The sequence below is a fragment of the Dendropsophus ebraccatus genome, chromosome 1, assembly GCF_027789765.1.
Source record: "Dendropsophus ebraccatus isolate aDenEbr1 chromosome 1, aDenEbr1.pat, whole genome shotgun sequence".
Lineage (NCBI taxonomy): Eukaryota > Metazoa > Chordata > Amphibia > Anura > Hylidae > Dendropsophus > Dendropsophus ebraccatus.
Window position 1 is genome coordinate 159,283,821 of NC_091454.1, and position 26,078 is coordinate 159,309,898.

Sequence of the window (26,078 nt, forward strand, 5' to 3'; positions counted from 1 at the left end):
CAGATGTGGGTCCTGTGTCTTCCATTGTACAAATTTAATAAATGTAGGGTTTTTTTTTTGGCTATATAATGTACATGTGGCGGCGATTCCATAGAAGGTAAAGGAGAATGTTGTTAAATGTGCAGTAGACTCTTGGGCCGAGTTCACACAGCATGTTTTTTATGTGTATTCCAACACATGCTCAATATAATAGTATTAGAGTATTCGGGTTATTTCAAAAATCCACGTCACTGAAAAGAAATGTAAAGGAAAAAGAAATAGTATTTAGCACAGAAAATTTGTTGAGTCTCCAGAACATGGATAAACCCACTTACTTGGGGCTAATCTGTGTAAAAAAAAACAACTGCACTTATTGCAGCTTATTGTGAAACCAGTTGTAGGAAATCCCCATTAACCTAAGATGTATGGTATCATTTTGTTTTTATTTAATTAGAGACAATTCCTAATTGGTTATCTCTGTTGTGTCTTCAGCTTCTGGTCTGGTCACTGTGCTGGAAACAAGTGCTGAAGTATCTTCATTTCTACGTTATCGGGTGCCAGTTATAGGAATAGAGTAGATGAGAAGTAGAAGAGAAAATAATGTTAGTATATAATTAACATCAAGAGAGAGGGGACAACAGAAAATAATGTTATAGCAGAAAATATATGCTGCCATTATGAGTTATTGTTGAAAGGCAAAGCTAAGGATAGTGATGAGACTAAGGGCCTGATTTTCAGGCCGATTTGGACTATTATTTCTCTGTTAATAGAGACAATGATCAGCGGTTGTTCGTGTCTTTTGGTCCCGCCCTAAAAATTATCGGCCACCAATCGCGCATCATTACATGTAATAGTGATGCGTGGCTCACGATTGTGTTAAAAAAAACTGTATACATTACCTCTCCACAGTACTTCTGCCCTTTGCTCGGTTCCTGTAGCTTCAGAGCGGGTCTCTGAACTGACAGGCCGCTCAACCAATCACTGGCCGGGATCGTGGCTTGTTAGTGATTGGCGGCCATAATTTTAGGTCAGGACCAGAAAACATGAACAGCCAATGATAGTTGTCGTCAGCAACATTTTTCATGAACACGCCAGATCACAGAGCAGAGCAGAAGGTAAGCATGCACTGCTCGTGTGATCAGCAATAGGAAACTGTGCTGTCAGTTTCCCTTTAAAGTGTAGCTGTTATGACAAACAACTTTGCATCAGAGCAAGCAAATTTAAGAAACTATATACTATATAATAGGCCTCCCACCTCCTTTATCAGCCTCTTTTCCCCCTTCTTATTTGTTCATCACTAATAGGAAACCATAAAACAGAGAGTATATGGACTTTAAGTTTTCCTGAGAAATCAGTTACACTGCCAATAGAAGTCTATGAAATGGTGATAAGATAGAGCCATATACAAGTTATATAATGACCAAAAATAATGCTAGGATAAGTGTACAGTGAAACAATGAATGAGGTATAATCTTAGATTTAACAGTTTTGGAATGGACCAGAGTGACACTTGAAAGTATGTAAAACACATTGAAAGAGTGTAGGGCATAGTGTCATCTTTGTAATCTTCCCCATTACTGTAATTTGCGGCAAGATTTGCCTGTATTCTCATCAACTCCTCTTTACCTTCAATACATACTGTAGGTCACTCAGTAGAGTTTATCTATGATCACTCACATGTCCTAATATTAGATGGTAGCCAAGACCCTATTGGATAAGCTGAGTTCACAATTCTTGTTAATGTATGGACTAATGTATGGAAGCTTGTTGCTTCATTTTGTTTTAGAACAAGGAAAACCATGGACTGGTGGAAAGACTGACCAGCCTTGCAGCCACTTATTCACATGATGTTGATAAACTCCACAAACTCGAATCAGAGCTGGAAAAATCTGTCACACAGAGGAAGTCACAGGAGGAAAAGGGGAAGAAATACAAGGATGAGGCTGAGCAGGTGGGTGTGCCATGGGTGGCTACCGTCACTTAGTGTGCAGATATCCAGTATGAATAGGACAAAGAGGAAGTAATACTTGTGAGATTTCTGTCATACTGTGCCAAAAGTTGTGTCCGTTTCCTGCAAGGATTGAACTGGTTTAAAGATGTAGGAAATGATGATTCACTGAGGCCGTTTAGGCCTGGAAACAGATGTAAACCAGGCAGACGCATTTCCTGCCAGCTTTAGGCTGGTTTCACACAAGCTTAATAATTATTTGCAAAAAAAAAAAAAAAACAAACACCATGGCGTTTATTTGAGCAAAAGCACTCGTGGCCAGATAGCCTTAAGTCAATGGAATTTTATGAAATACCATACATACTTTTTTTCTGCAAACTGTGGTGTTTCTCACCATAGAGTTCAATGGAATTTTTTTAAATCTTAAAAACAGCAAAGGCATGGCGTATTTTGGGAGGACAGAAAAACATCGCACAAAAGCTGTGTGTAAAACCACCCTTAGTAAGAGGCATCTCTTAGTAAATTCTTCTGAGTAAATGGGGGGGGGGGGGGGCCTTATATAAGAATACAAGTACATTGGTCTCAATAAATGTCCCCCACAGTGTTTTACATTGAAACCATTAAGAATATGCTACACCATTTCACGTGTCCTTTTACTTTACATGTGTTATTTGTAACACGTGTTATTTTTCCATGCACAAAAAAGTGACATGTCTGTTATTTACAGCTGTGTTCCATGCTGTATTGAAAGACTCAAAAACATGTAAAAATCTGCTTCATATAAGCTTCAAAAAACGTGCAAATGAAAAACCGCCTCTAGTGCTCACACTACGACTTTGTCTTCCAAAGCACAAATACCTCGACAGACTGTCAAAATCAAGTGTCATCATATCTGTGCACAGGACCTCATTCACTTCTAATTACACCTGATTTTACACGTTGCTGACATATCCGTTCCTCAGAAAGCACAGTCATGGTGTGAATTGTTAAATACACATGTAAAGCGTGAACTTCAGTACTGTTTCTGTCATATATATATATACATATATATATATATATATATATATATATATATGTGTGTGTATTTTTTTTTTTAATTACTATTATTTTTTTCTACTTTTATTTTGCACAGTGTGAACAAACCACTTGAATGCTGATGAATAATTAATGTGGATTTTCACATACTGTATGTAGTCAAATTGTATCTTGTCCCATTAGAAAATATCAAAGCTTCAAGCTCAAAATGCTGAACTGCTGGAACAGAAGCAGAAGTTAGAAGTCAGGCTGGAAGAGAAGACGCAGGAGATGAAGGGTGAGTGTTCCCGCCTCCCCTGATTCTCCACCATTGCATGGGTAAAGAGAGAAAGGTAGTCAGCATCTTTTATATCAATGTCCAACTGTTGTCTTTTCTGCAGATAAAATGGATGATCTCACAAACCAGCTATTTTCTGATGTGGAGAAAGAAGAAAAGCAAAGATTGTACGTACAATACATTAAATACAGCAGCCATAGATGGAGACACCTCTCCAGTTCCACTTCAGTCTCTTCTTTAATTGATTTCTCCTCTATTATATATTTTTAGTATTGAATCAAGTGGCAGCAAAGCAGAAGCGCCCCCGACTACCCCCCCCCCCCCATAGTTTTATCTTAGCTATCAATCTCAATTCTTTCTTATTTATACCGCTCCATGCAGGAAGCTTCAAAAACAGTTTGAAATGCAAAAGAGGGACTATGAAAAACAGATCAAGCAGCTGAGAGATGAAATTGAGGCTTTGAAGGAAAAGAACAAACAATTGACTGTACAAATAGAAGAACAAACGAGACTCAGTGATGGATTGAAACTACAAGTTGCTCATTTGACTGACCAAGCAAAGGTAAATAATATATCATCTCGTACTTAATTGCTGCATTGAATCGGCATACAAACTGCAGACACATTCTTCACGTAACAAATTATTCAAGTGCAGGAACTACAACACTGGAAAGAAGAAGCCACACAGACATAGGGGCCATCATACACCAGTCTTAGATAAAGGCCCGTCCCCTTTTCCAGACCGGATGTACTAAGAAACGCATGCTTCTTAGTTAAGACAGCTGACCCTGTGCCTGGGGCAGGCATTGAGCAAAAGTCTAAATCTGCTCTGGAGCAGGTGTACATTTTTGTCTGGTTAACGCCTATTTCCTAACCTTAATAAATTAAGCATAGGAGGAGGCCACGCCTCCGCCCTGCCACACTGCCTTGTCCGCATATCAGGTAAGCGGGGGTTACAGCAGGTAGAAGAGCAGGTATGCCCGGGGCACATCTTTAATAAATCTCTCCCATAGTGTTAAGTAAGAAAATTGTTTCTGTTTACAGCCACCACTAGAGGGAGCTCCATGCATACAGATTTATGCAGCTATAATCTAGTTCAGTTGAAGCTGTCTGCTGTACATCTGTGTGCAGAGTGTTCCCCCTAGAGGTGGCTGACAACAGAATGACTTTCTAGTATTTAGATTAAATGTAATGATTTGTGCACTTTACCTTTCTAATGCTTTAGACAACCACAGATATCACTACTAACCCTCTCAACCAATTGCCCCCCTAGTGTATATTATAGGGGTTGTTGTTTTCTAAGTTGGTCTAGGTAAAGTCCCTAGAACTGGACCTGATCACCTCTTGGCTTTCTCTGGGTTTTAGAATAGTAAGAACCAATTGAACTCTGATCTACCCTATAGTTACCCGTTCATCTGGGCCTGTCCCAAACTCAACATTGCATATATAAATAGATGATGTCACTGCCTGGCTGTTCCAGATACGGCATGTCACATATTATATAACTGCTTTGCACAGCTTTCTGGAAAATCCTCAACACGTAATGCCAGCTAATTGTTAGGGAACTATACAAGTCAGAAGAAACCTGACGTGACCTGTTGATCTGTGATATGTACATGGAAAGTTTTTATGTCCTCATATAATACAGTGATACACACTGCAATGTTCGCAGTAAACAGCCAACTTGGGTCCATCACTATATGCATAAGCAGGACTCAAACTATGGGACTAGCCAGACACATACTTACAATAGCGTGCATAGATACTAAAGGTAACCTTTCATTACATGAGGATAGCAGGAGTTAGTTACAGAGCTATGCGGCATGAGGACGCATATAAACTATAACTATATAAACTAGGGAGGGACATTTCAATCCCAGAGGCGGGCAGGGGGCATTCATTTTACCATTTGCTAATTAAAAAAAAAATATATATATATTTATATGTATATTTAAAAAAAAGTTTTAGCAGTAGCCTAAAATGTAAAAGCACAGCATGGATTCAGTGGCGTATACATATAGTTATCCCAGTGTCAGTACTCATCGTCAGTAAACTTTTTAAAACCAGTTGTAAATAAAGAGCACTTGTAGAACATCAAATAACAGAACTAAAAACACTGATGATGGGTAAAAAAACGTTGGCCAATCTGCATCATTTACATGCAGTACTACAAAATGCTCATCTATAGTAAAGACTCAGGCATAGACTGGAGTTTTAGTGGTTGTCTTGTATGGGGAAGTACATATAATAGTTCCTGTCATTAATCACAGGGAAATGCTCTGAGGATGCAAGGTACATTCCAGAAGCGATAAATGCAGAAAGTTATCTTCCTATTTATGATGTATTCTGTGAATAGCTATGATGTGTGATCTTACTGGTAATGACACTGTAGAGAACTGGCTTTCCTATGCACACTAGTGGAGATTAGGAAACAGAATGCATCTGAATAGGGGGCTTGGCTTGCAGAAAATGTATGTGTTTTAGACACTGTATGGGCCAACGTCTGCAGCTTTGAGAAGGGTTAAGAGCAAGGAGCAAGACTAAAAGGAGTCATAAAATATGTGTTTAAGAGTCGCTGTCGTGAATTTTTTTTTTTTTTTTTTGCAGAAATCAATAGTTCAGGCGATTTTAAGAAACTTTGTAATTGGGTTTATTAGTCGAAAAATGAATTTTTATCATGAAAAAGCAGTTTGAAGCTCTCCCCCTGTCTTCATTGTTCTCCTATGGAGAGAGAAAGTAGAGGCACCAAAACAGGACAACAAAGAGTTAATTAAAAGCTACAACACGGGCTCTCTCTTCAGACAGTCACCACTGACCTCTATGACCTCTGAATAGCACTCTGAATAGCTCCCCTGCTGAGTAATCCTTTGTTCTCTGTTTTCTGCTGTTGACATTTCTGCTCTGTCTCTTTTCCCCCCTCCCCTCTTCATAGAACAGACTGGATGCAGCTGATTGAGATTTCCTGATTCTAAGCAGTGGATGACAGAAAGGAGAGGAGGGGGGGACCTGGGAAAAGGCTTTTTAAATGCAGATAATGGCAGATTTGCCTAGTAAACCCAATTACAAAGTTTCTTAAAATCGCCTGGACTATTGATTTCTGCAAAAAGAAAATTCACGACAGTGACTCTTTAAAGTTATTAAAGGAGTGTTGTGTATTGGCACCAAATATTCACATACTAGTATTGCAGCCATGAATTGGCATATAATAAATAGTCTAAAGCATGCCGAGCGAGGCAGGCCCCTTTGTGTTTCACTTAGATATCTAAGGCTGCCTCAAGGTGCCTATACACCTTAAACAACTGTTGGCCTGGCAATCATTTTTTTTCATCCTTCTCATACATATAAACTTTCAGCACAGGGAGGGATAAGCCACCACCAGACTGCTTTGGCACCAGCTTATCCCACCAAGAACAAAAGGGTCAAACTGTGAAAATCCATTATGCCCACACCCATCTCCACATCACCTATGAATGGAGAGTTGAGAGGCCCCCATACACCTTATACTGTTGATCAAATCCCCTACCAGCAGCAGGTTTGGCCGACTAGCATACAGTGTATGGGAGCAGCTAGGATTTCCTATTAACTGCAGGAAGACTACATATGCATCACAGTTGTAATGAAAAGGAAATTTCACACGAGAGAGAGATTTAGAACGAAAGAGAGTTCTGTATATCAAGGCTGCAATTTGGGTTCCAGACTGTTGACACTGTTATATAGCTGCAAGGTCAAAGAGACACATGATACCTTTTTATATATCTGTCTGTGCTTCTAGAATGCAGAAAAATGTTTTAATACTCCCGTGCAAAGTGTAAAAGAGGTGTTCCCAGGTCCCAGCAATTCTAAGAGCTTCACCGCCTTCACACTCCCCCTCCCTTCCATATGCCTGCTTGATTGACAGTCAATTAACCCAGCAGGGTTAATTGAGCGGAGGCACGCAAGCCCTCCCATAGACACACTGCAGGAGACTAAGGCAGGCGGATTTCCACCGATTTTGGTTCGTGTGAACTGGCCCTAATAGTGTCAACAGCTGACAGATTCATTTTAAGCTAAAGCTCATTTTGCCATTTGAAAAAAAAAATTTTGTCTGTGGGAAGGCTGGATTGTAGCTAAATATGGAAGTATGGAAGTTTTTTCCTAGCTTCTCCAATGTACAAAATGGCAACTCTCCCAAGTAAAACATCTCCTGCTTTTATATATGTGCTTATCTTAAAGAGAATCCGTCAGCACCTGGGCCCTACCCGAGGTGCTGGCAGTGTGCTGAAACTGGCAGTCCCCAAGTGAGCATCCTACCTTTTGATAATTTGTCTGTGCAGTGAATTATGCAGGATCTCAGGTCTCCTACTGTAATGTAGAGTCAAAGTGGAGTTGTTGTGGCTCAACGTTTGTGCCGCACTCTGGCACACCTCACCACTCCTTCCTCCACCCTCCTCTCTCTTCTTCATGAATAATCTATGCTGCCCGGCCTCTCTGAGTGTTTATTTCAGACAAACTGCCTACAGAGAACTGATCTGCGATCAGTCTGTGTTGGACCTTTGGTAAATCATCTGTTTACAGACCACTAATATTTTTTTTCATGGGTTCGATTCTGATTGAAATGAAATATATTGTTTTATTTTTTTCTCCTCTTCATTGTTTAAAAAATTAATTTTGAAACTAATTTGGACCTGATTTGGATTTCTTTGCTCTTTTAAAAATGATACAATAATGAGAAAAAAATAAATAAACATATTTTATTTCCATCAGGTTTCCAGACAGGTGATTTACCCCTAGATCACAGCTCTAACAAAGCTAGGTTAGGAGCTACAACCATATCTGATTGCAAATCAATCCTCTGTAAGCAGTGTACAAACACTGGCTTTAAGCGTGAGCGAACAGGAGGCCGAGCAGCAGAGATTATTCATGAAGAAGGGGGAGGATGAAGGAGGGGTGAGGTGTGCCAGAGTGTGGCACATATGCTAAGCCACAACTCCTCTTTGACTCTTCATTACAGTAGAAGACCCGAGATTGTACATAATCCACTGCGCGGGCAAATTACAAAACGGTACCATGCTCACAAGGGGTTTGCGAACTACAGCACCCTGTCAGCACCTCGGGTAAGGCCCAGGTGCAAACAGATTTCCTTTAATGTTAGGAGTATAAAAATTGTGTAACTGCAGCAGTTATGTATGTCAAAACTGTAGTGATACTCGACTATTATGTGATGACATTATCTGTTTCTTCTCCAGAAAATCCCAGAGTTTCAAACTCAAATTGAAGTCCTTCAAACCCAGTTACAGGAATCTGACAACCAGGCCCAGATGCAGAAGCATGAAATGCGAGGTAAGATGTGTCCACATGTATAGTCAAGAAGAATATAATGTATAAATGGAAGCCACACAATGCTTCTAACAGTGACAGCTTTCCTTTTCTGTACTGTATATTGTAATGCTTAAACAGTACACAGGGTTGGAGGGGGCACTCTGTATCATAGCCGAAAACATCGCTTGATCAGAGAACGGGAGTGGGGACGAGAGCTTGGACAGCCCTGCAGTTCTTGAAGCAAACATTGGTGATAGCAGAGAGCCCTGTGTCACCTCTTGCTGCCACTCATAGTATAATAGTTAGAGATGAGCGAATCGGGTTCGAGTCGATCCGAATCCGAACAATCGGCATTTGATTAGTGGTGGCTGCTGAACTTGGATAAAGCTCAAAGGTTGTCTGGAAAACATGGATACAGCCAATGACTATATCCATGATTTCCACATAGCCTTAGGGCTTTATCCAACTTCAGCAGCCACCGCTAATCAAATGCCGAAAGTTCGGGTTCGGATGGACTCGAGCATGCTCGAGGTACGCTCATCTCTAATAATAGTATATAAATAAAAAAAAAAAAGACATTTATTTTAATGAAGTTATATCACAAAGTAGTATAACTTTATTAAAGCAAAGCATAAAAAAAAAACATTTTCTCTGGAGTAGCCCTTTAAGAACCATAAAAAATAAAAATTTTTAGATACTATTGTTGGCTGTTGGGCTTTAGAACATAACAGTTTCTGTACGTTGATTTATGTAATGTAACTCAGTCATATAACCTTTAGCTATGTTCTCACACCATCAAAATGACATCCATTTTCATTGGCCGGCCATCATTTAATGGTAAATAACCGCCATTATTCCTATAATAAATAATGACTGTTATTAGCCTAAAGGTGCACCTCCTGTATCAGCAGTGCCTATGGTTGTCTGTTATTTGCTCTGAATTGCTCAACATCATCTGCGGCTTTTATTGGAAAATAAAGAACACAAGTTTAATGTGTCTCTCTGACATGTCCAAAGTTTTTGGACAGTGTCACTTTAAAAATGAAAAGGTGACACATTTTGGGCTTGTGTGAAGAGGCAAATGATCACCACTCCGGGCGGATAAGTATGGTAGTGCATATCTGCAGAAAGATTTTGATAATATGGGAGATAAGAAAAAAGGAGAGACAGATGTTATTCTCTACACCTTGATCAAACTCACTGATTTTTGTTTTGTTACAGAAAAGATGTCGGAAATGGCTAAACAACTTTTGGATAGTTTTGAAGTTGAAGATGTTAAAAACAGGTATTAAAAATCCTATCTTGCCTAGATGGTTCTCTACTACTCCAGAGCTCAGAATGTTTAGGCCTTTATCCACAGCGGGATTTTATATTGTTAGAATTAGATGCTCAAAATAAATAAAAATGAAATATGTATGTATTATTATGAGGCATCATTTTGATAATAGTGTGTAGATAATAATATCTTTTTTCTCTGATCCTATTGACTTTCTTCAGACTCGCTCAAGAAGATTTGGGAAACATAAATGAAGACGGAGAACTTTGGTTTGCATATGAAGGCTTGAAAAAAGCAACTAGGTAGGATATTTTGGAGATGTCTTTCAAGGCTTCTGTGACCTTACTTAACTGTACTCATCACACACCAGGCTACATTCACACATAGTATTTTGGTCAGTAATTTTTAGCCAAACCCAGGAAAAGAACCAACACAGAAAGATTTGCTTTTTCTTTATTATGGACTGACTCTAGGTTTTGGCTAAAATTCTGACAAAAATACTTTGTCTGATTTCAGTCTTATGTCTTATGTGCTAGTACACAAAACACTGTTCACTTTTTTTAACTTATCCAAACAACTATACTGTCCATCACCACTGAAACAGCAAACACCATGCATACAGAGTTCTTTCTGCCCCCCCTTATGACCCTCTTCCTCCTGAATATTTCTGCAACAGCACAGGTAAATTGCAGCAGACATCCTCTTGCAACAACAAAGGGCCCTATTACACAGAGCAATTTATTGACTGAACAAGCCGATATTGCCCTGTGTAATAAGGTCAGCCGATCACATCCTTGTTCATTCTTGTTTATTGACTACACCTCTTTCTGTGTAGAAGATATGCAGCTGATGAATGATGGATGGTAAGGGCCATATGACCTACCCGGTGACTGTTCATGTGGCCCTTCCTGCAGGGAGTTTGAGCCGGGTAGAGGCTTATTAATCACGCACTGATCTGTGAGCTCATTGCTATGACCTGCTGGGAAGATCTTATACAGCCCTTGGGTCTAATTCAACATGAGCACTGAATAAAGCTACCATTCACTGCAGTGTGTTGCTAAACAAAGGTCTGCATGTATTCATGTTGTATTCATTCGTAAATAGTATGCTTTAAACATATATATTTATTAAGAAATTGTGATCTTGCATGTAGCTGGCTCAAAACTCACTGATTCTATGTATCAAGTGCATTTTTTGGCAAACCATTTATACATAAAGTCAAATAAATGGGGCTTCTCTATAGTAGATTTGATGAATTGGTATACACAGTGGATTGTAGAGTTCTGCAGTGCATGCTGCATAACACAATAAACATTTGTAGTCTATAGACTGGATAGCAAATAATACATAGTCATTTACCCATATACTGTACATTGTGTTTTATATAGAATACTAGAGACCCACTTTCAGACCCAGAAGGAAGCTTATGAAAAGGAAATTGAACTGCTAAATTTTAAAGTGAATCACTTCAGTGACGACATCAGAAATATACAAAAATCAGTGAAGGAAGAGAGAGAAACAAATGACGTCCTCAGACAAGAGATTACACGGTTGACCTCTGAGAATAAGGTTTGGAGTCAGTCATTACCAGATGGAAATTCTTTGTGTGTGTGGTCTGATGATGTAACTATGGTCGTCTTTAGTTAGATAAGTCAAGCCTGTGTATAGAGGTACAGATGTCTGCATTTTTACTTTAAAATCTACTCAATGAGTTGAATTTGTGAAGTTACAGATGTTACAGGAAGAAGCAGACAAGCCCTAAATGTCACAACCAAACCACCGGGGTTTCATAGTTCCTCTGAAGTTGCTATATCTGGAAAGGCGGAGTCTTTCATGAATTACTAAAGGAATGATGGTGAAATATTTTTTGAAGTAGGGACAAGGAGATATCTTTTAGATGTTCAAGAAATCATATGGTCTAGAATAGTGCATCTTATGAGGCAGGGCGCACTGGTGAGGCAGCCGTCAGTTGTTTGAGGCTCCAATGGAGAATCAATTATCACAGCAGATCATATGGTACATTGGGTTTAGCAACATAAGTGATAATATACATCTCTTCCTATTTTAATTTGACAAGCAGCTGAGCAGAGTACTGTCATTTCCATTAGCCTCATACACAGTTAATAGAAAGGCACAGCACATGCCTGATCACTGATCAATTCATACTTCTCATCACTGCAGTTGAGTTGAGGGAGTAGCAACCACCATTCTGTTTGAGGGTCCCTGGAGTGCAACCTCAGTGATCAGAAAAAAGTTCAGATTGGAAAACTGATCTTTTTCTGCCACCTGTATATGCTGTTCAGTATCAGAAGAGTCTGGATGGCTTTCCATTTTTTATTTTATATACCATCACCCAAATTTTTGATTGTTATCTTCCTGAGCAAAGAATGGGACATTAAATTTCAAGCCTTCATCTCAATGCAGGGTTAAGGTTGTATGCATACCCTTTCAGTCAGTGATTTGAGAATAAGTAAAGGGTATCTCAGGCTAGGATATGCCTCTTCCGGATCACAGGAACCATACTGCTGAGACCTCCAAAAAACTCTTTAGAATAAGGAAGGTAGAATGCCAGTTGAGTGCTGCAATATCTCCAAAGACTTTGCAATGACACTCCTACCTTTTGGCAAGGAATATATCATGACCCTATTCCCTTACATGAATGCCCCACAGTGCCACTGGAATCAGCAGGGTTCACCTAAATTAGGCTCTTACCAAAAAGCATTATGCCATATGTGTCATAATATTAGAAGATGACCATAAACTTCAAGTGGGTATTCCCATCTTATAAAGTTATTACATATCTCTAGGATATGATATTACTTCATGATTTCTGAGATGCCAACTGATATAAAGAATGAAGAGACCACAGTGTTGTTTGTTGTCCTTGCAATATTTCATTACTTTACAGGGTTGGAATATCCATATGGTGTCGAAAGAACACCTTCCATACCCCACACTCTACTCTAATGTTGGATGTCACTATGTCTGATCCCTTTTTGTTCCTTGGAGATCCCCTGTAGTCTGAAGTTTCTGTCAGCCACTTACTCCTCATACTGTTTCCAATGCTTATGGGGGAATAGGGAGAGATAACTGTTAGCTAAACCACCTGACAACTTTCTCACCTATATGGAAAGTCTGAACCGTTTAACATGGTTCTTACATGAAATCATATAAATATATAAGTTTATAGTGAACTGCAAAAGCCTTCTCTATCCTTCACTATCTCTAAGCCTTCACTATCTGATGTAGACTAAGCCAGAAATAATCCCTGTCATTATATATAGAATACAGCTGAAAAATGTTACATAGAAATGCCGACATATTCCATGTAATGAGATTTCTTTTTTGCCTTCAAGATTATAGCATCTCTCAACACTAAGATCTCTGATCTTGAGAAGGAAAACATGGATCTTCAAGGTTGTCTTTATGAACAGAATATGAAAATGACAGGTACTGTACAACTATGTGTCCTATGTATAACATCAATTGTTTAAATTTTTTACACATTTTCCAGAGTGAATGATTTATAAAACATGTCTACAATAAGGCTGCGTTCACACAACGTATATTTCAGTCAGTATATTTCAGTCAGTATTGCAACCAAAACCAGGAGTGGATTAAAAACACAGAAAGGATCTGTTCACACAATGGTGAAATTGAGTGGATGGCCGCCATATAACAGTAAATAACGGCCATTATTTCAATATAACAGCCGTTGTTCTAAAATAACAGCAAATATTTGCCATTAAATGGCGGCCATCCACTCAATTTCAACATTGTGTGAACAGATCCTTTCTGTGTTTTTAATCCACTCCTGGTTTTGGTTGCAATACTGACTGAAATATACTGACTGAAATATACATATACTGACTGAAATATACGTAGTGTGAACGCAGCCTAAAGATGCATAATGTTATTACAATACAACTCAGATTATCACACAAACTGCTGACACTGCTTGTGCCCCGGATGTCACTGGGGTCTCTCCACTTCCAAGCTGTGGACTAGTTGCTGCTTTATTTCATGGTGCCTAACGTAGCATAGTGCAGTCCGTCATATTAAAGGGGAACTCCAGGTAGAGGTTAAAAAAAAATGAAACTTCTGCAGAAGCATATAGCATTACTCACCTGTCTATCCCAGTTTTGAAACTACCAAAAATCCATTTGTTTGGGGGGGTTTTGGTTCTATTTTGTGTTTCTGTTCGTCCTGGTTGATCAGTTCCCAGAATGCAATGCTTTCCCTCATCTGACCATCACAGCCTCCACCCATCACAATCAGTAAAAATAGTGCTGCACCTGCTTCTGGCCATTCAGAGATGGGTGATCACTCAGGGGATTGGGGGGTCCAGCCCCGCCTCCTGTGACATCACGTCCTGCCCCCTGTCTGCATCATCAGCCTGTCCTCAGCAAACACACAATGTGAGACAGAGGCATGGAATATTGCAGAAGGAGCAGAAGACAATGTGAATTGGCACAGAGGCCATTTTTTTCACTTCCTGGATTTCTATCAGCTACCAGTGTGGCAGAACTGTACAGATACAGTAATACATTGTATAGACACATCTATATAACTTTTAATGTACTTTTAATAGAAAACAATTTTTTCTTATCCGGAGTTCCCCTTTAATGAAGACTTAGTAAGTGAAATGCAGCAGTTCCTAACAGAGCAATCTTAACCTATTAATGTAATGGCTATTGATACTGAAAGGCTACTCACGTATGTGGTATATAGACCACAGAACACCCGCCTGTTACATTACATATTTTGGTTTTTGCTCTTGTTCAGATAATCTGTTCCCCTGGAAGCTTGTCCACTGCTGGAAAACTATGGCAGCTATAGACTTCTGATACCATGTCCTATAACACCCACATACAAAAAATAAAAGCAACAAAGCAAAACATGGAGGTGGAGGTGACTTAGATGAAGTTGTGCTCAGATCACATTTCTAGACCTCTTCTTACACTTCTTATTGTGTATAGGATATTATAAGAAAGCATGATCACTGAGGCCATATAAAAATGCAAGATACAGAGCTAATGTGATACATATATTACTTTTAAAGGGCTTGGCCACTTTATAGTAAAATTGTTCAGTGTACAGTATTTTCACATGCTCCTCCAAGTCGGACATGTTATAGATAGACTCACCATAGAACAGGGCAGCACACCGTGCAGGGCCTGGAGGAGGGAGGTAAACTTACTAATAATGTACAATGAACAATTTTACTGTAAAGTAGCCAACCTCTTTAAGAGTAATCTTTTCATCTATGTATATTAGCTCTGCATATTTAATTTATATATGGAGTCAGTGATCATGATTTCTTACTAAACCATACACAATAAGAACATAGGGCCACTTAATATGGTGGCTTTGGTGGTTTCCCTACAGGCAGGGCCGGTTTTAGACAAAATGTGGCCCTGGGCAAAGTTGAAGGTGGGGCCCCAAATGCTAAAACATTGTAGCAGCAATTTAAGGTCCCGATACTTTTTTGTCAGCGGTTGGCGCGCTGCTCGAGGTGGGGTGATCTTCTGTGACCTTAAATAAGACCCCTCTGTGCCCTATATAGTAGATAGGTCCCTCTGTGCCTCCATAGTACATATAGTCGGTATCCCTCTGTAGGTAATTCTTCTGGTAGTTACCTCCACCACCCAGTATGTAGTATCCACCAATATAGGAGGCATCTCACTGTAGGTTTTACACCTGTTAGCTAGCCCCCTGATAGTTGCCCCCTCAGCAGATAGCAGCTCCCCTGATAGTTACCCCCCCCCCCCAGCACATAGCATCTCCCCTGTTCCCGCCCCCCCCCCCCCCAGCACATAGCATCTCCACTGATAGTTGCCCCCTCAGCAGATAGCATCTCCACTGATAGTTAAATGCCCCCCCCCCCCCCCCCGCCCCCAGCACATAGCATCTCCTAGGGCTGGGGTGATGTGGGCAAAAAATAAAATCTCGTTTTTTCTTTTCTCGATTTTTTTTATTTATTTTTTGATGGGTGTAGTAGTATAGGCATAGTGGATAAGGGGTGTAGCAATAGTAGAAGCATATAAGATGAGGGGTGTAGTAGTAGATAAGGGGAGTAGCAGTTTTGGGAGTAGTAGTAGTATCAGGAGTGGAGGTAATAATAGCAATGGTAGTAGAGCAGTATTGGGGGTAGTAGTAGAGCAGTATTGGGGGTAGTAGTAGAGCAGTATTGGGGGTAGTAGTAGAGCAGTATTGGGGGTAGTAGTAGAGCAGTATTGGGGTAGTAGTAGAGCAGTATTAGGAGTAGTATTGGGGGTAGTAGTAGGGCAGTATGGGGGTAGTAGTATAGCAGTATTGGGGGTAGTAGTAGAGCAGTATTAGGAGTAGTATTGGGGGTAGTAGTAGGGCAGTATGGGGGTAGTAGTAGAGCAGTATTGGGGGTAGTAGTAGAGCAGTATTAGGAGTAGTAGTAGGGCAGTATTGGGAGTAGTAGTAGAGCAGTATTAGGAGTAGTATTGGGGTAGTAGTAGGGCAGTATTTGTGGTAGTAGTAGAGCAGTATTGGGAGTAGTATTGGGGGTAGTAGTAGGGCAGTATTGGGGGGCAGTATTTGGAGTAGTATTGGGGGTAATAGTAGGGCACTATTGGGGGTAGTAGTAGGGCAGTATTAGGAGTAGTATTGGGGGTAATAGTAGGGCACTATTGGGGGTAGTAGTAGAGCAATATTAGGAGTAGTATTGGGGGTAGTAGTAGGGCACTACTGGGGGTAGTAGTAGGGCAGTATTAGGAGTAGTATTGGGGTAGTAGTAAGGCACTATTGGGGGTAGTAGTAGAGCAGTATTAGGAGTAGTATTGATGGTGGTAGTAGTAGGGCACTATTGGGGGTAGTAGTAGAGCAGTATTAGGAGTAGTATTGATGGTGGTAGTAGTAGGGCACTATTGGGGGTAGTAGTAGAGCAGTATTAGGAGTAGTATTGATGGTGGTAGTAGTAGGGCACTATTGGGGGTAGTAGAGCAGTATTAGGAGTAGTATTGATGGTGGTAGTAGTAGGGCACTATTGGGGGTAGTAGAGCAGTATTAGGAGTAGTATTGATGGTGGTAGTAGTAGGGCACTATTGGGGGTAGTAGTAGGGCAGTATTAGGAGTAGTATTGGGGGTAGTAGTAGGGCACTATTGGGGGTAATAGTAGAGCAGTATTAGGAGTAGTATTCGGAGTAGTAGAGCAGTATTAGGAGTAGTATTGGGGGTAATAGTAGGGCACTATTGGGGGTAGTAGTAGGGCAGTATTAGGAGTAGTATTGATGGTGGTAGTAGTAGGGCACTATTGGGGGTAGTAGTAGAGCAATATTAGGAGTAGTATTGGGGGTAATAGTAGGGCAGTATTAGGAGTAGTATTGGGGTAGTAGTAGGGCACTATTGGGGGTAATAGTAGGGCAGTATTAAGAGTAGTATTGGGGGTAATAGTAGGGCAGTATTAGGAGTAGTATTGGGGTAGTAGTAGGGCACTATTGGGGGTAATAGGGCAGTATTAGAGTAGTATTGGGGGTAATAGTAGAGCAGTATTAGGAGTAGTATTGGGGGTAGTAGTAGAGCAGAGGAGAGATATGGGGGTACTTTATCATACAGGATACTGTGTGATTCAGCACCCACCTCCATCATGTACTGCTCAGGGCCTGGTGCCCATAGATGATAGATACAGAGGGAGGAGGGCCCTGAACAGTATATGGTGGAAGGGGGGACTGCATCATACAAGATCCCCTGCCCCCTTCCTGTATACTGTTCGCTAGGCTAGTATATGGGGAGGGGGTTACTGTTTTATAAAGACACCCGAGGCTCCGCCCACCCGCGGCCGTAAGCACCGCCCCCTGGCCGCAAGTCCCGCCCCCAGTCTCCGTGACCCTCTAACACCCCCCCCCTCTATTTCTTTACCTGGGCTTGCCGTTCCTCCTCTTCTGTAGGGCACAGGCAGCTCTGCAGGAGGGGCGCTCCGTCCTCACAGCTCAGCTCCTTCGTTCATTAGTGGAGCAGGGGAGCTGCTTGTGCTGCTCTGCTTCCTGCTCCACTAATGAAGGAAGGAGCTAGGGGGCCCCTGGGGGATGGGGGCCCTGGGCAAGTGCCTACTTTGCCCCCCCCTAACGCCGGCCCTGCCTACAGGAGCCACCCCCTGGCTGGGCCCTTCCTGGAGGGATAACTGGCCATTCCTGTGTTTCAAGACTCTTAAATGAGGCTCGACGGGCTCTCTTTTTTTGCATATTCATGTTTCACAGGGAGCAATGCACCTAGAATGTCACTGAGTGCTTTAACCAGCACCAGGCAGTGTTATCTTTAGCTGGTCTCTTTCTCTTAGGGCTTTACTAGGCATTGATCCCACCTAGCAAGAATCCTGCTCCACACTGATGAGGGGCAACACCCCAAAACAGCTGTCTGTGGATGGATACCTGGCCTTGGTTTTTGTCATTACATTGACTTATAGGGCCACTTAATATGGTGGTTTTGGTGGCTTCCTAACAGGAGCTGCCCCTTGGCTGGGTCCTTCCCGGAGGGATATCTGGCTAGCCCTGTGTTTTGAGACTCTTAAATGAGGCTCCACTGCCTCTTTTTTTTGCACAATAAGAACATATCACTGTATTATATCACTGGAACTCAGACAACCGCCCAACAAGTTCCCAGATCAAACAAACTAATAAAATGCATGGGGCTGTGATGTGTTTCTCCTGTAAAAAGAAGGGTTTATGGGGAGACATCAGTGCTGGGATAGTGAACAAACATTAGCTAGAAGAATACTTGGCTCTCATTAATGCCACAGGTAACAAAATCAAAATAGATATTCAAAGATGGATTGTAACCAGGCTCAAATGAGCAACTCACTCATCCATATATAGGTGGTCAGTATTTTTAGCCAAAATGAGGAGTGTGTCTAAAACATAGAAATAGGTACACTTTCCAGTATACTGTTTCTCTCTGCCTGTTTTGCCTAAAAATACTGACTATACACCAACCAAAATAGCACGTGGGAGCCTGGCATCAGGCAGATGTTATTGGATTTTTCTGCAAGAAAAAATATGTATCTGCTAGGATTAGTATTATTTTAGTATTATTATTTTTAGTTGTTACCATGATGTAACATCGCTTCCTCTATCTCTATCTATCTCTATATTTCAAGGTTTGTTGCCATAACTAAATGTTTGTCTTTGCAAAAAAAAAGTGTAATGCCTAAAACCATAATGCAACTCTTATCTTTCATGACATATATGATGCTGATTACAATGAACATTGCAGACAAAGGTGAAAAAATACCCAACCATAAAAATTACCAGCAGGAGGAAGATGACCTGTCTCAGAAGTAAGTCAGTATCAACAATGCAGCAGGTTTCCAGTGTACACAGTGTACTCCTGATGGCCACATTCCTTGTTCACAATGCTGTAATATAATATCAGAGTAAAGTTATCAGTATCTCTCTATCCATCCTTGTGCCAGAAAACTAGAAAAGTCTCCCTTTTTATGTTTGCACATGGAAAAGCTTCTGTAGAACATTGCTGGGTTTCACATGGAAATATACAAGTCCCTGTCCCCAGTGGGTTTCACAAAGAACAATTTCCTAAGAATCTAATTGACCCGAAAGTATATTCATAGAGGTAGGGAGAGAACCCACACAAACACAAAAACAACATACATACTACATAAATTTGTTTCCCTACTAGGAATCAAAGCCACAACTTCAGTAATGTAACACAGCAGTGCTGACCGCTGAGTCATGGCACTTGTTATTATTATTATTATTCTGTTACCACGTAACTTGTAGGCTAAGTGCACACTGTATTTTGATACCCATATTAAGCCTCAATAACCGTCTAACTTTAAAGGCAAAATATGTCTCAAACTTACCTCCTAAAAAAAATCTTATTTTGTAGACAAAAATTGCCCAAAAGAGGTCCTTTGACATACAGTTAGGACCAGAAATATTTGGACAGTGACACAAGTTTTGTTATTTTAGCTGTTTACAAAAACATGTTTAGAAATACAATTATATATATAATATGGGCTGAAAGTGCACACTCCCAGCTGCAATATGAGATTTTCCACATCCAAATCGGAGAAAGGGTTTAGGAATCATGGCTCTGTAATGCATAGCCTCCTCTTTTTCGAGGGACCAAAAGTAATTGGACAATGGACTCTAAGGGCTGCAATTAACTCTGAAGGCGTCTCCCTCATTAACCTGTAATCAATGAAGTAGTTAAAAGGTCTGGGGTTGATTCCAGGTGTGTGGTTTTGCATTTGGAAGCTGTTGCTGTGACCAGACAACATGCGGTCAAAGGAACTCTCAATTGAGGTGAAGCAGAACATCCTGAGGCTGAAAAAAAAAGAAAAACTCCATCAGAGAGATAGCAGACATGCTTGGAGTAGTAAAATCAACAGTCGGGTACATTCTAAAAAAAAAAAAGGAATTGACTGGTGAGCTTGGGAACTCAAAAAGGCCTGGGCGTCCATGGAAGACAACAGTGGTGGATGATCGCCGCATACTTTCTTTGGTGAAGAAAAACCCGTTCACAACATCAGCTGTCCAGAACACTCTCAGGGAAGTAGGTGTATCTGTCTCTAAGTCAACAGTAAAGAGAAGACTCCATGAAAGTAAATACAAAGGGTTCACATCTAGATGCAAACCATTCATCAATTCCAAAAATAGACAGGCCAGAGTTAAATTTGCCGAAAAACACCTCAAGAAGCCAGCTCAGTTCTGGAAAAGTATTCTATCGACAGATGAGACAAAGATCAACCTGGACCAGAATGATGGGAAGAAAAAAGTTTGGAGAAGAAAGGGAAGGGCACATGATCCAAGGCACACCACATCCACATAAAACTTGGTGAAGGCAACGTGAGGGCATGGGCATGCATGGCTTTCAATGGCACTGGGTCACTTGTGTTTATTGATGACATAACAGCAGACAAGAGTAGCCGGATGAATTCTGAAGTGTACCGGGATATACTTTCAGCCCAAATTAAGCCAAATGCTGCAAAGTTGATCGGACGGCGCTTCATAGTACAGATGGACAATGACCCCAAGCATACAGCCAAATCTACCCAGGAGTTCATGAGTGCAAAAAAGTGGAACATTCTGCAATGGCCAAGACAATCATCAGATCTTAACCCAATTGAGCATGCATTTCACTTGCTCAAATCCAGACTTAGGGTACAAACCCACTTGACGTATTTGCTGCGTGAATCAGTCTTAAAAATAAGCAGGCAAAACGCAGGTTGGCTTTAAACAATTGTTCTGTGTTAAAATACGCAATTGCGCATTTTTGAAGCGTGAAGCTACATGCGTTTTTCGCACAGGTTGTTAACAACTGATGCTTTGCTAACAACAAGCTTCGCGCGTCAAAAATACGCAATTGCGTATTTTAACGCAGAACAATTGTATAAAGCCAACCTGCGTTTTGCCTGCTTATTTTTAAGACTGATTCACGCAGCAAATACGTCAAGTGGGTTTGTACCCTTAAGACGGAAAGACCCACAAACAAGCAAGACCTGAAGGCTGCGGCTGTAAAGGCCTGGCAAAGCATTAAGAAGGAGGAAACCCAGCGTTTGGTGATGTCCATGGGTTCCAGACTTAAGGCAGTGATTGCCTCCAAAGGATTCGCAACAAAATATTGAAAAAAATATATATATTTTCTTTGGGGTATGTTTATTTGTCCAATTACTTTTGAGCTCCTAAAGTATGGAGTGTTTGTAAAGAAATGTGTACAATTCCTACATTTTCTATCAGATATTTTTGTTCAACCCTTCAAATTAAACGTTACAATCTGCACTTGAATTCTGTTGTAGAGGTTTCATTTCCATAGCCCAACTCGCGAAAATTGTGTCACTGTCCAAATATTTCTGGCCCTATTTGTATATACAAATTGTTCACAATTTTTTGAAGGGATACTTCCATCACAACTAACAAAGTTAATGGGTTACTCTGGGCAAACTTAAGTAACCAGGGAGGGCAGAAGGTGAAGGGAACATAACAATCAAGTTACACTTACCTGTCCTGGTGCCACAGCTGCAGCTCTACTGCTCACTGTCATTGTCTGCCTTCCTGTATTTCCCAGTCCTGTGATGTCACTGCCCTGTTCAGTCACCCAGGCGGGACACCTCTGTAGTCACTGATTAGCTGAGTGGGTAGCTCCTGTGGGTTGTTATGACACATGAGTGGGGACACTGCGTGAGCTACCCACTGCCCCTTTTCTTAAGTTTACCCAGAGTTCCACTTTAATCTTGTAGGGCTCATCAAGTTAAATATTTAGCAAACTCATTATTTTAACAAACTTGCCTCCTAACTGATATGCTGATATTTTCCTCCTATTGCTGACATCTTGTTTTCTAGATTACCAACTAGCACTCTAAAAGCAGTGGTCTGGCTGATATATAGCTATAGTATAAATAATTATATGTTATACAGTATATACACTATGGGGGAGATTTATCAAACTGGTGTAAAGTAGAATTGTCTTAGTTGCCCCTAACAACCAATCAGATTCCACTTTTCATTCCCCACAGATTCTTTGAAAAATGAAAGGTGGAATCTGATGTTGCTAGGGGCAACTAAGACAAGTCTACTTTTACACTAAGTTGATAAATCTCCCCCTTTATCTCTATTCATCTACTTTATAGCTATATATACACCAGCCAGACCATTGCTTTTATAGCAGAGGGGTGGTTAGTATCCTAGACAGTGAGCTGTCAATAAGGGGAGGAAAAGTGCAGCAACATATCAGGAGAAGGAGGCAACTTTGCTAAACGATTGTATTTGCTAAATTATTTTACTGGACAAGCCCTACAAGTTTAAATGCATACCTGTCACTAAAAATAACTTTTGACATATCATCAGACATGTCAAATATTATTGAGCGCAGCAGGTCTCACTGCTAAGAACCACTATGGTAAGGAGCTTTAGCCGGGCTGTAACTTCTGATTGACTAATTCTGATAATGTACTGTAAGTATGGGGCGACAATGTCAAAATTATCGAGCGGCCGTGGAGTGGATGGCACAACCACTATACTCTCTTACCAGCTATAGTTACTGTCCACAGCGGGTCTCTGCAGTGAGACCCACTGCGATCAATAACCTTTGACATACCTGATGAAATGTCAAAAGTTATTTTTAATGATAGGTACTCTTTAAGTATTGTATTGTTTTTTTTTTTGTTTTTTTTTACATGGGAATACCCTTTTAAGCCCACTCAGTAGGTGGCACACAAGCCACAAAATAAAGAAGGGCATAAAGACATACGCAAATACATCATACATACATACATACATGCAACAATTCAATAAATTTAGTGCAATTGAAACTAGCATAAAGGAGAAAGTGTGTCACAAATGATACATTTCCTGTGATGTGTTAACATAGCCTTATTTTGTTACTTTGTACCCAGTGACCATAGATTATGTTCACACTGGTTTTTAAATACTACTAATAAATAAAGGATTCATATACTGTATAGTTGTATGCATATATGTATAGTTATATTGACAGCTGGTTATATCACCTTAGCAGTAAAGTACCAGATCAGCCTGAAAAACCTTGAGGTGGAGCTGTGTTACATAACATTAGTAGAACATTTTGTGACAATAACAGGTCATTCAGCGTAACTTAGTCACACTTATTTTGTCATCACTTTTTCCATACTGAGACTCTTTCCTTCATAATTCTGGTATAGACACTGCTTTAATGGGATGGGAGCAGATTTTAAGACAATTGGAGAAATGCTCAATCTCAGTGCTGTCTGAACCAAGCAGTCTGGATGTGTACTGTATATCCTCATAAGCTTTAGCAGTGGTTTATTATAGTTCTGCTTGTCTCAGACTTTCCAGCTGTAAATACCTTGCTGAGCATGACAAATCTGTGATAAATCTAGATGTCTCTTCTATATAAGACTGTACTTTCAATCTTTTCTAAAGTGACAGGGTTTCCACCTTTGCAATGAACTTGGTATATGAGCCCATGTTTTACTGTTGCCACTTGAACAAGCATAGAATAGTACAGTATGCCAGTAACTGCTGTTATTTCAGGCTCAAAAGGAGACATACAGAACACCTGGAAAATGAAGAACTGATTGGCAAGGAGGATGGAATTCTTTTGTCAAAGGAAAATGAAATCTATATTGAGGTATATTTGTCTAAATGCTTAAAAGGGAACCCAGGAATAAAATAGAGAATTGTGTCAGACTGGAAAGGATACATGTCTTCCTGTAGGGCATACAGCAGCTGATAAGTACTAGAAGACGAGTTTGTTTAAAAAAAGAAGTCATTTACAAACCTGTATAACTTTCTGGCACCAGTTGATTAAAAAAACTACTTTTTTTGCTCCAGAGTACCACTTTAATTTATAGCATAATATTGAAGCAGAAGAAGCACTTCATTTCCTAAATCAGCCAACAGTATTGCAGATTCTCTTTCTTTGGTATAGACCAGGGGTCTCAAACTCGCGGCCCTCCAGCTGTTGCAAAACTACAATTTCCATCATGCCTGGGACAGCCAAAGCAAGCTTTGGCTATCCCAGGCATGATGGTATTTGTAGTTTTGCAACAGCTGGAGGGCCGCGAGTTTGAGACCCCTGGTATAGACATTATCCTTTTGCTCTATACTGGTTGAGCTGGGAAATCCATATTGGCGGCCACCTATGTTGTTGTGAGTAAAATTGGTGTATGGTAGTAGAGACTGCAATTTACATACATCTCCTTCTTATCCAGGATTATGAAGAACAGGTGGATAAAAAGGACAGAATCATTAAAAAGCTCCAAGATCAGATTAAAGCTCTCACAAAGAGCATGGATACAGGTGTGTATTGTATAGAGCAGCTACTATTATATGTGTGTATCATGCTGAGGTTGTATAATTAATATGAGAAATACATTGTCTCACAGAAAACCAAACAAATGTGCCCAGTGTTTTCAAGGATTACTTGGGAATGTTGGAATTCTCCCCAGAAGATGAAGCTAAACTCATTGGCAATCTAATTCTGGGTATGTAAAACCATGTATGTAGTAAGATGGATGTTAGTATAGTAAACAAAGAGTTTAAAGGGAACCTGTCACCCCCCGTGCCGGGGTGACAGGCTCCCGACCCCCGTTAGAGCCCCCTATACTTACCTAATCCCGCTGGGTCTCGCTTCTGAAGATGGTCGGGTGACGGAGATCTCAGCCGCTGCAGCCCGGCACGCGCGCTGAGAGATGAGTCCAACACCCATAGAGAATGACAGGAGAGTCCAGCGCTCCGTCATTCTCTATGAGCGTTGGACTCATCTCTCAGCGCGCGCGCCGGGCTGCAGCGGCTGAGATCTCCGTCACCCGACCACCTCCAGAAGCGGGACCCGGCGGGATTAGGTAAGTATATGGGGCTCTAACGGGGGGTCGGGAGCCTGTCACCCCAGCTCGGGGGGTGACAGGTTCCCTTTAAGGCAATTTGTCAGCAGTTTTAGTAGGGGTGCGCCCCATAGTGAATCCAGTGGGGTGAATGGGAGGGGGCCTAATTTAAGACCTGTTTACGAGTACACCAGTCTTAATAAATGTCCCACCAGGAGTATAAAAACAGGACCACTAACACCAATGTGTTTTGGACCCTTCTGGTCCTTTATCATGTCAAAGACACATTGGCTATAGTGGTCGTGTGTTTTATATGTTGCAATGATGCTACGATAAAGCTGTTTTTTATAGTCACCCTTGGATATGCTAGAAAACCTCTTCTTTGCTTCTATGTGATCATAATGTTATACCACAGAACTTGTGGTGTCGTTCTGTGTAGATTATTTCAGTCACTAGAGCTGTCGTTCTGTGTAGATTATTTCAGTCACTAGAGCTGTGTTTTGTAACTCATACCTTTTATTTTTTCCCTTATAATAGATATTAAGCCAAGAGGTGTTGTGGTGAATATGATACCAGGGCTTCCAGCTCACATCCTTTTCATGTGTGTGAGGTATGCTGACTATATCAATGATGCAGAGAGAATCAAATCTTTGATGAATGCCTCTATCAATGGCATTAAGCAAGTAATAAAGGTGAGATATACATCCTGCCATAGGTCATAGAAGTCTCTGAATATCATATGTTGTTGTATTAATTTAGCAGGTTTAACAGCTTTTCCAACTATAAAAATTAGTCAACAAAAATAGGAGGGCACAATAAAAGGTACTGTAGGTGTGTGAGAGTGACTGTACAATGACTATACAAAACAAAACAAGCCTGGGCAGAAACAAAAAAAAATGGATCTCTAATATGTTAAAAAAAACATAAAAATCTTTATTAAAGACCAACACAAAAA

The 26,078-nt window shown here is 40.6% G+C and overlaps 1 protein-coding gene across 3 annotated transcripts in view; it reads left to right on the forward strand.

Annotated features, from left to right (window-relative positions):
• The window catches only part of MYO5C (myosin VC), an 84,938-nt gene that overhangs the window by 47,381 nt on the left and 11,479 nt on the right, over positions 1 to 26,078 (forward strand). For all 3 annotated transcript variants that reach the window (XM_069982774.1, XM_069982766.1, XM_069982783.1), the window contains 14 exons: positions 1,766 to 1,930; positions 3,146 to 3,239; positions 3,343 to 3,406; positions 3,621 to 3,801; positions 8,465 to 8,558; positions 9,759 to 9,822; positions 10,035 to 10,115; positions 11,202 to 11,382; positions 13,170 to 13,263; positions 19,054 to 19,117; positions 23,832 to 23,928; positions 24,512 to 24,599; positions 24,686 to 24,784; positions 25,661 to 25,815. In XM_069982774.1, coding sequence (XP_069838875.1) covers positions 1,766 to 1,930; positions 3,146 to 3,239; positions 3,343 to 3,406; positions 3,621 to 3,801; positions 8,465 to 8,558; positions 9,759 to 9,822; positions 10,035 to 10,115; positions 11,202 to 11,382; positions 13,170 to 13,263; positions 19,054 to 19,117; positions 23,832 to 23,928; positions 24,512 to 24,599; positions 24,686 to 24,784; positions 25,661 to 25,815 — 1,521 coding nt within the window. The remainder of the gene's footprint in view (positions 1 to 1,765; positions 1,931 to 3,145; positions 3,240 to 3,342; positions 3,407 to 3,620; positions 3,802 to 8,464; positions 8,559 to 9,758; positions 9,823 to 10,034; positions 10,116 to 11,201; positions 11,383 to 13,169; positions 13,264 to 19,053; positions 19,118 to 23,831; positions 23,929 to 24,511; positions 24,600 to 24,685; positions 24,785 to 25,660; positions 25,816 to 26,078) is intronic.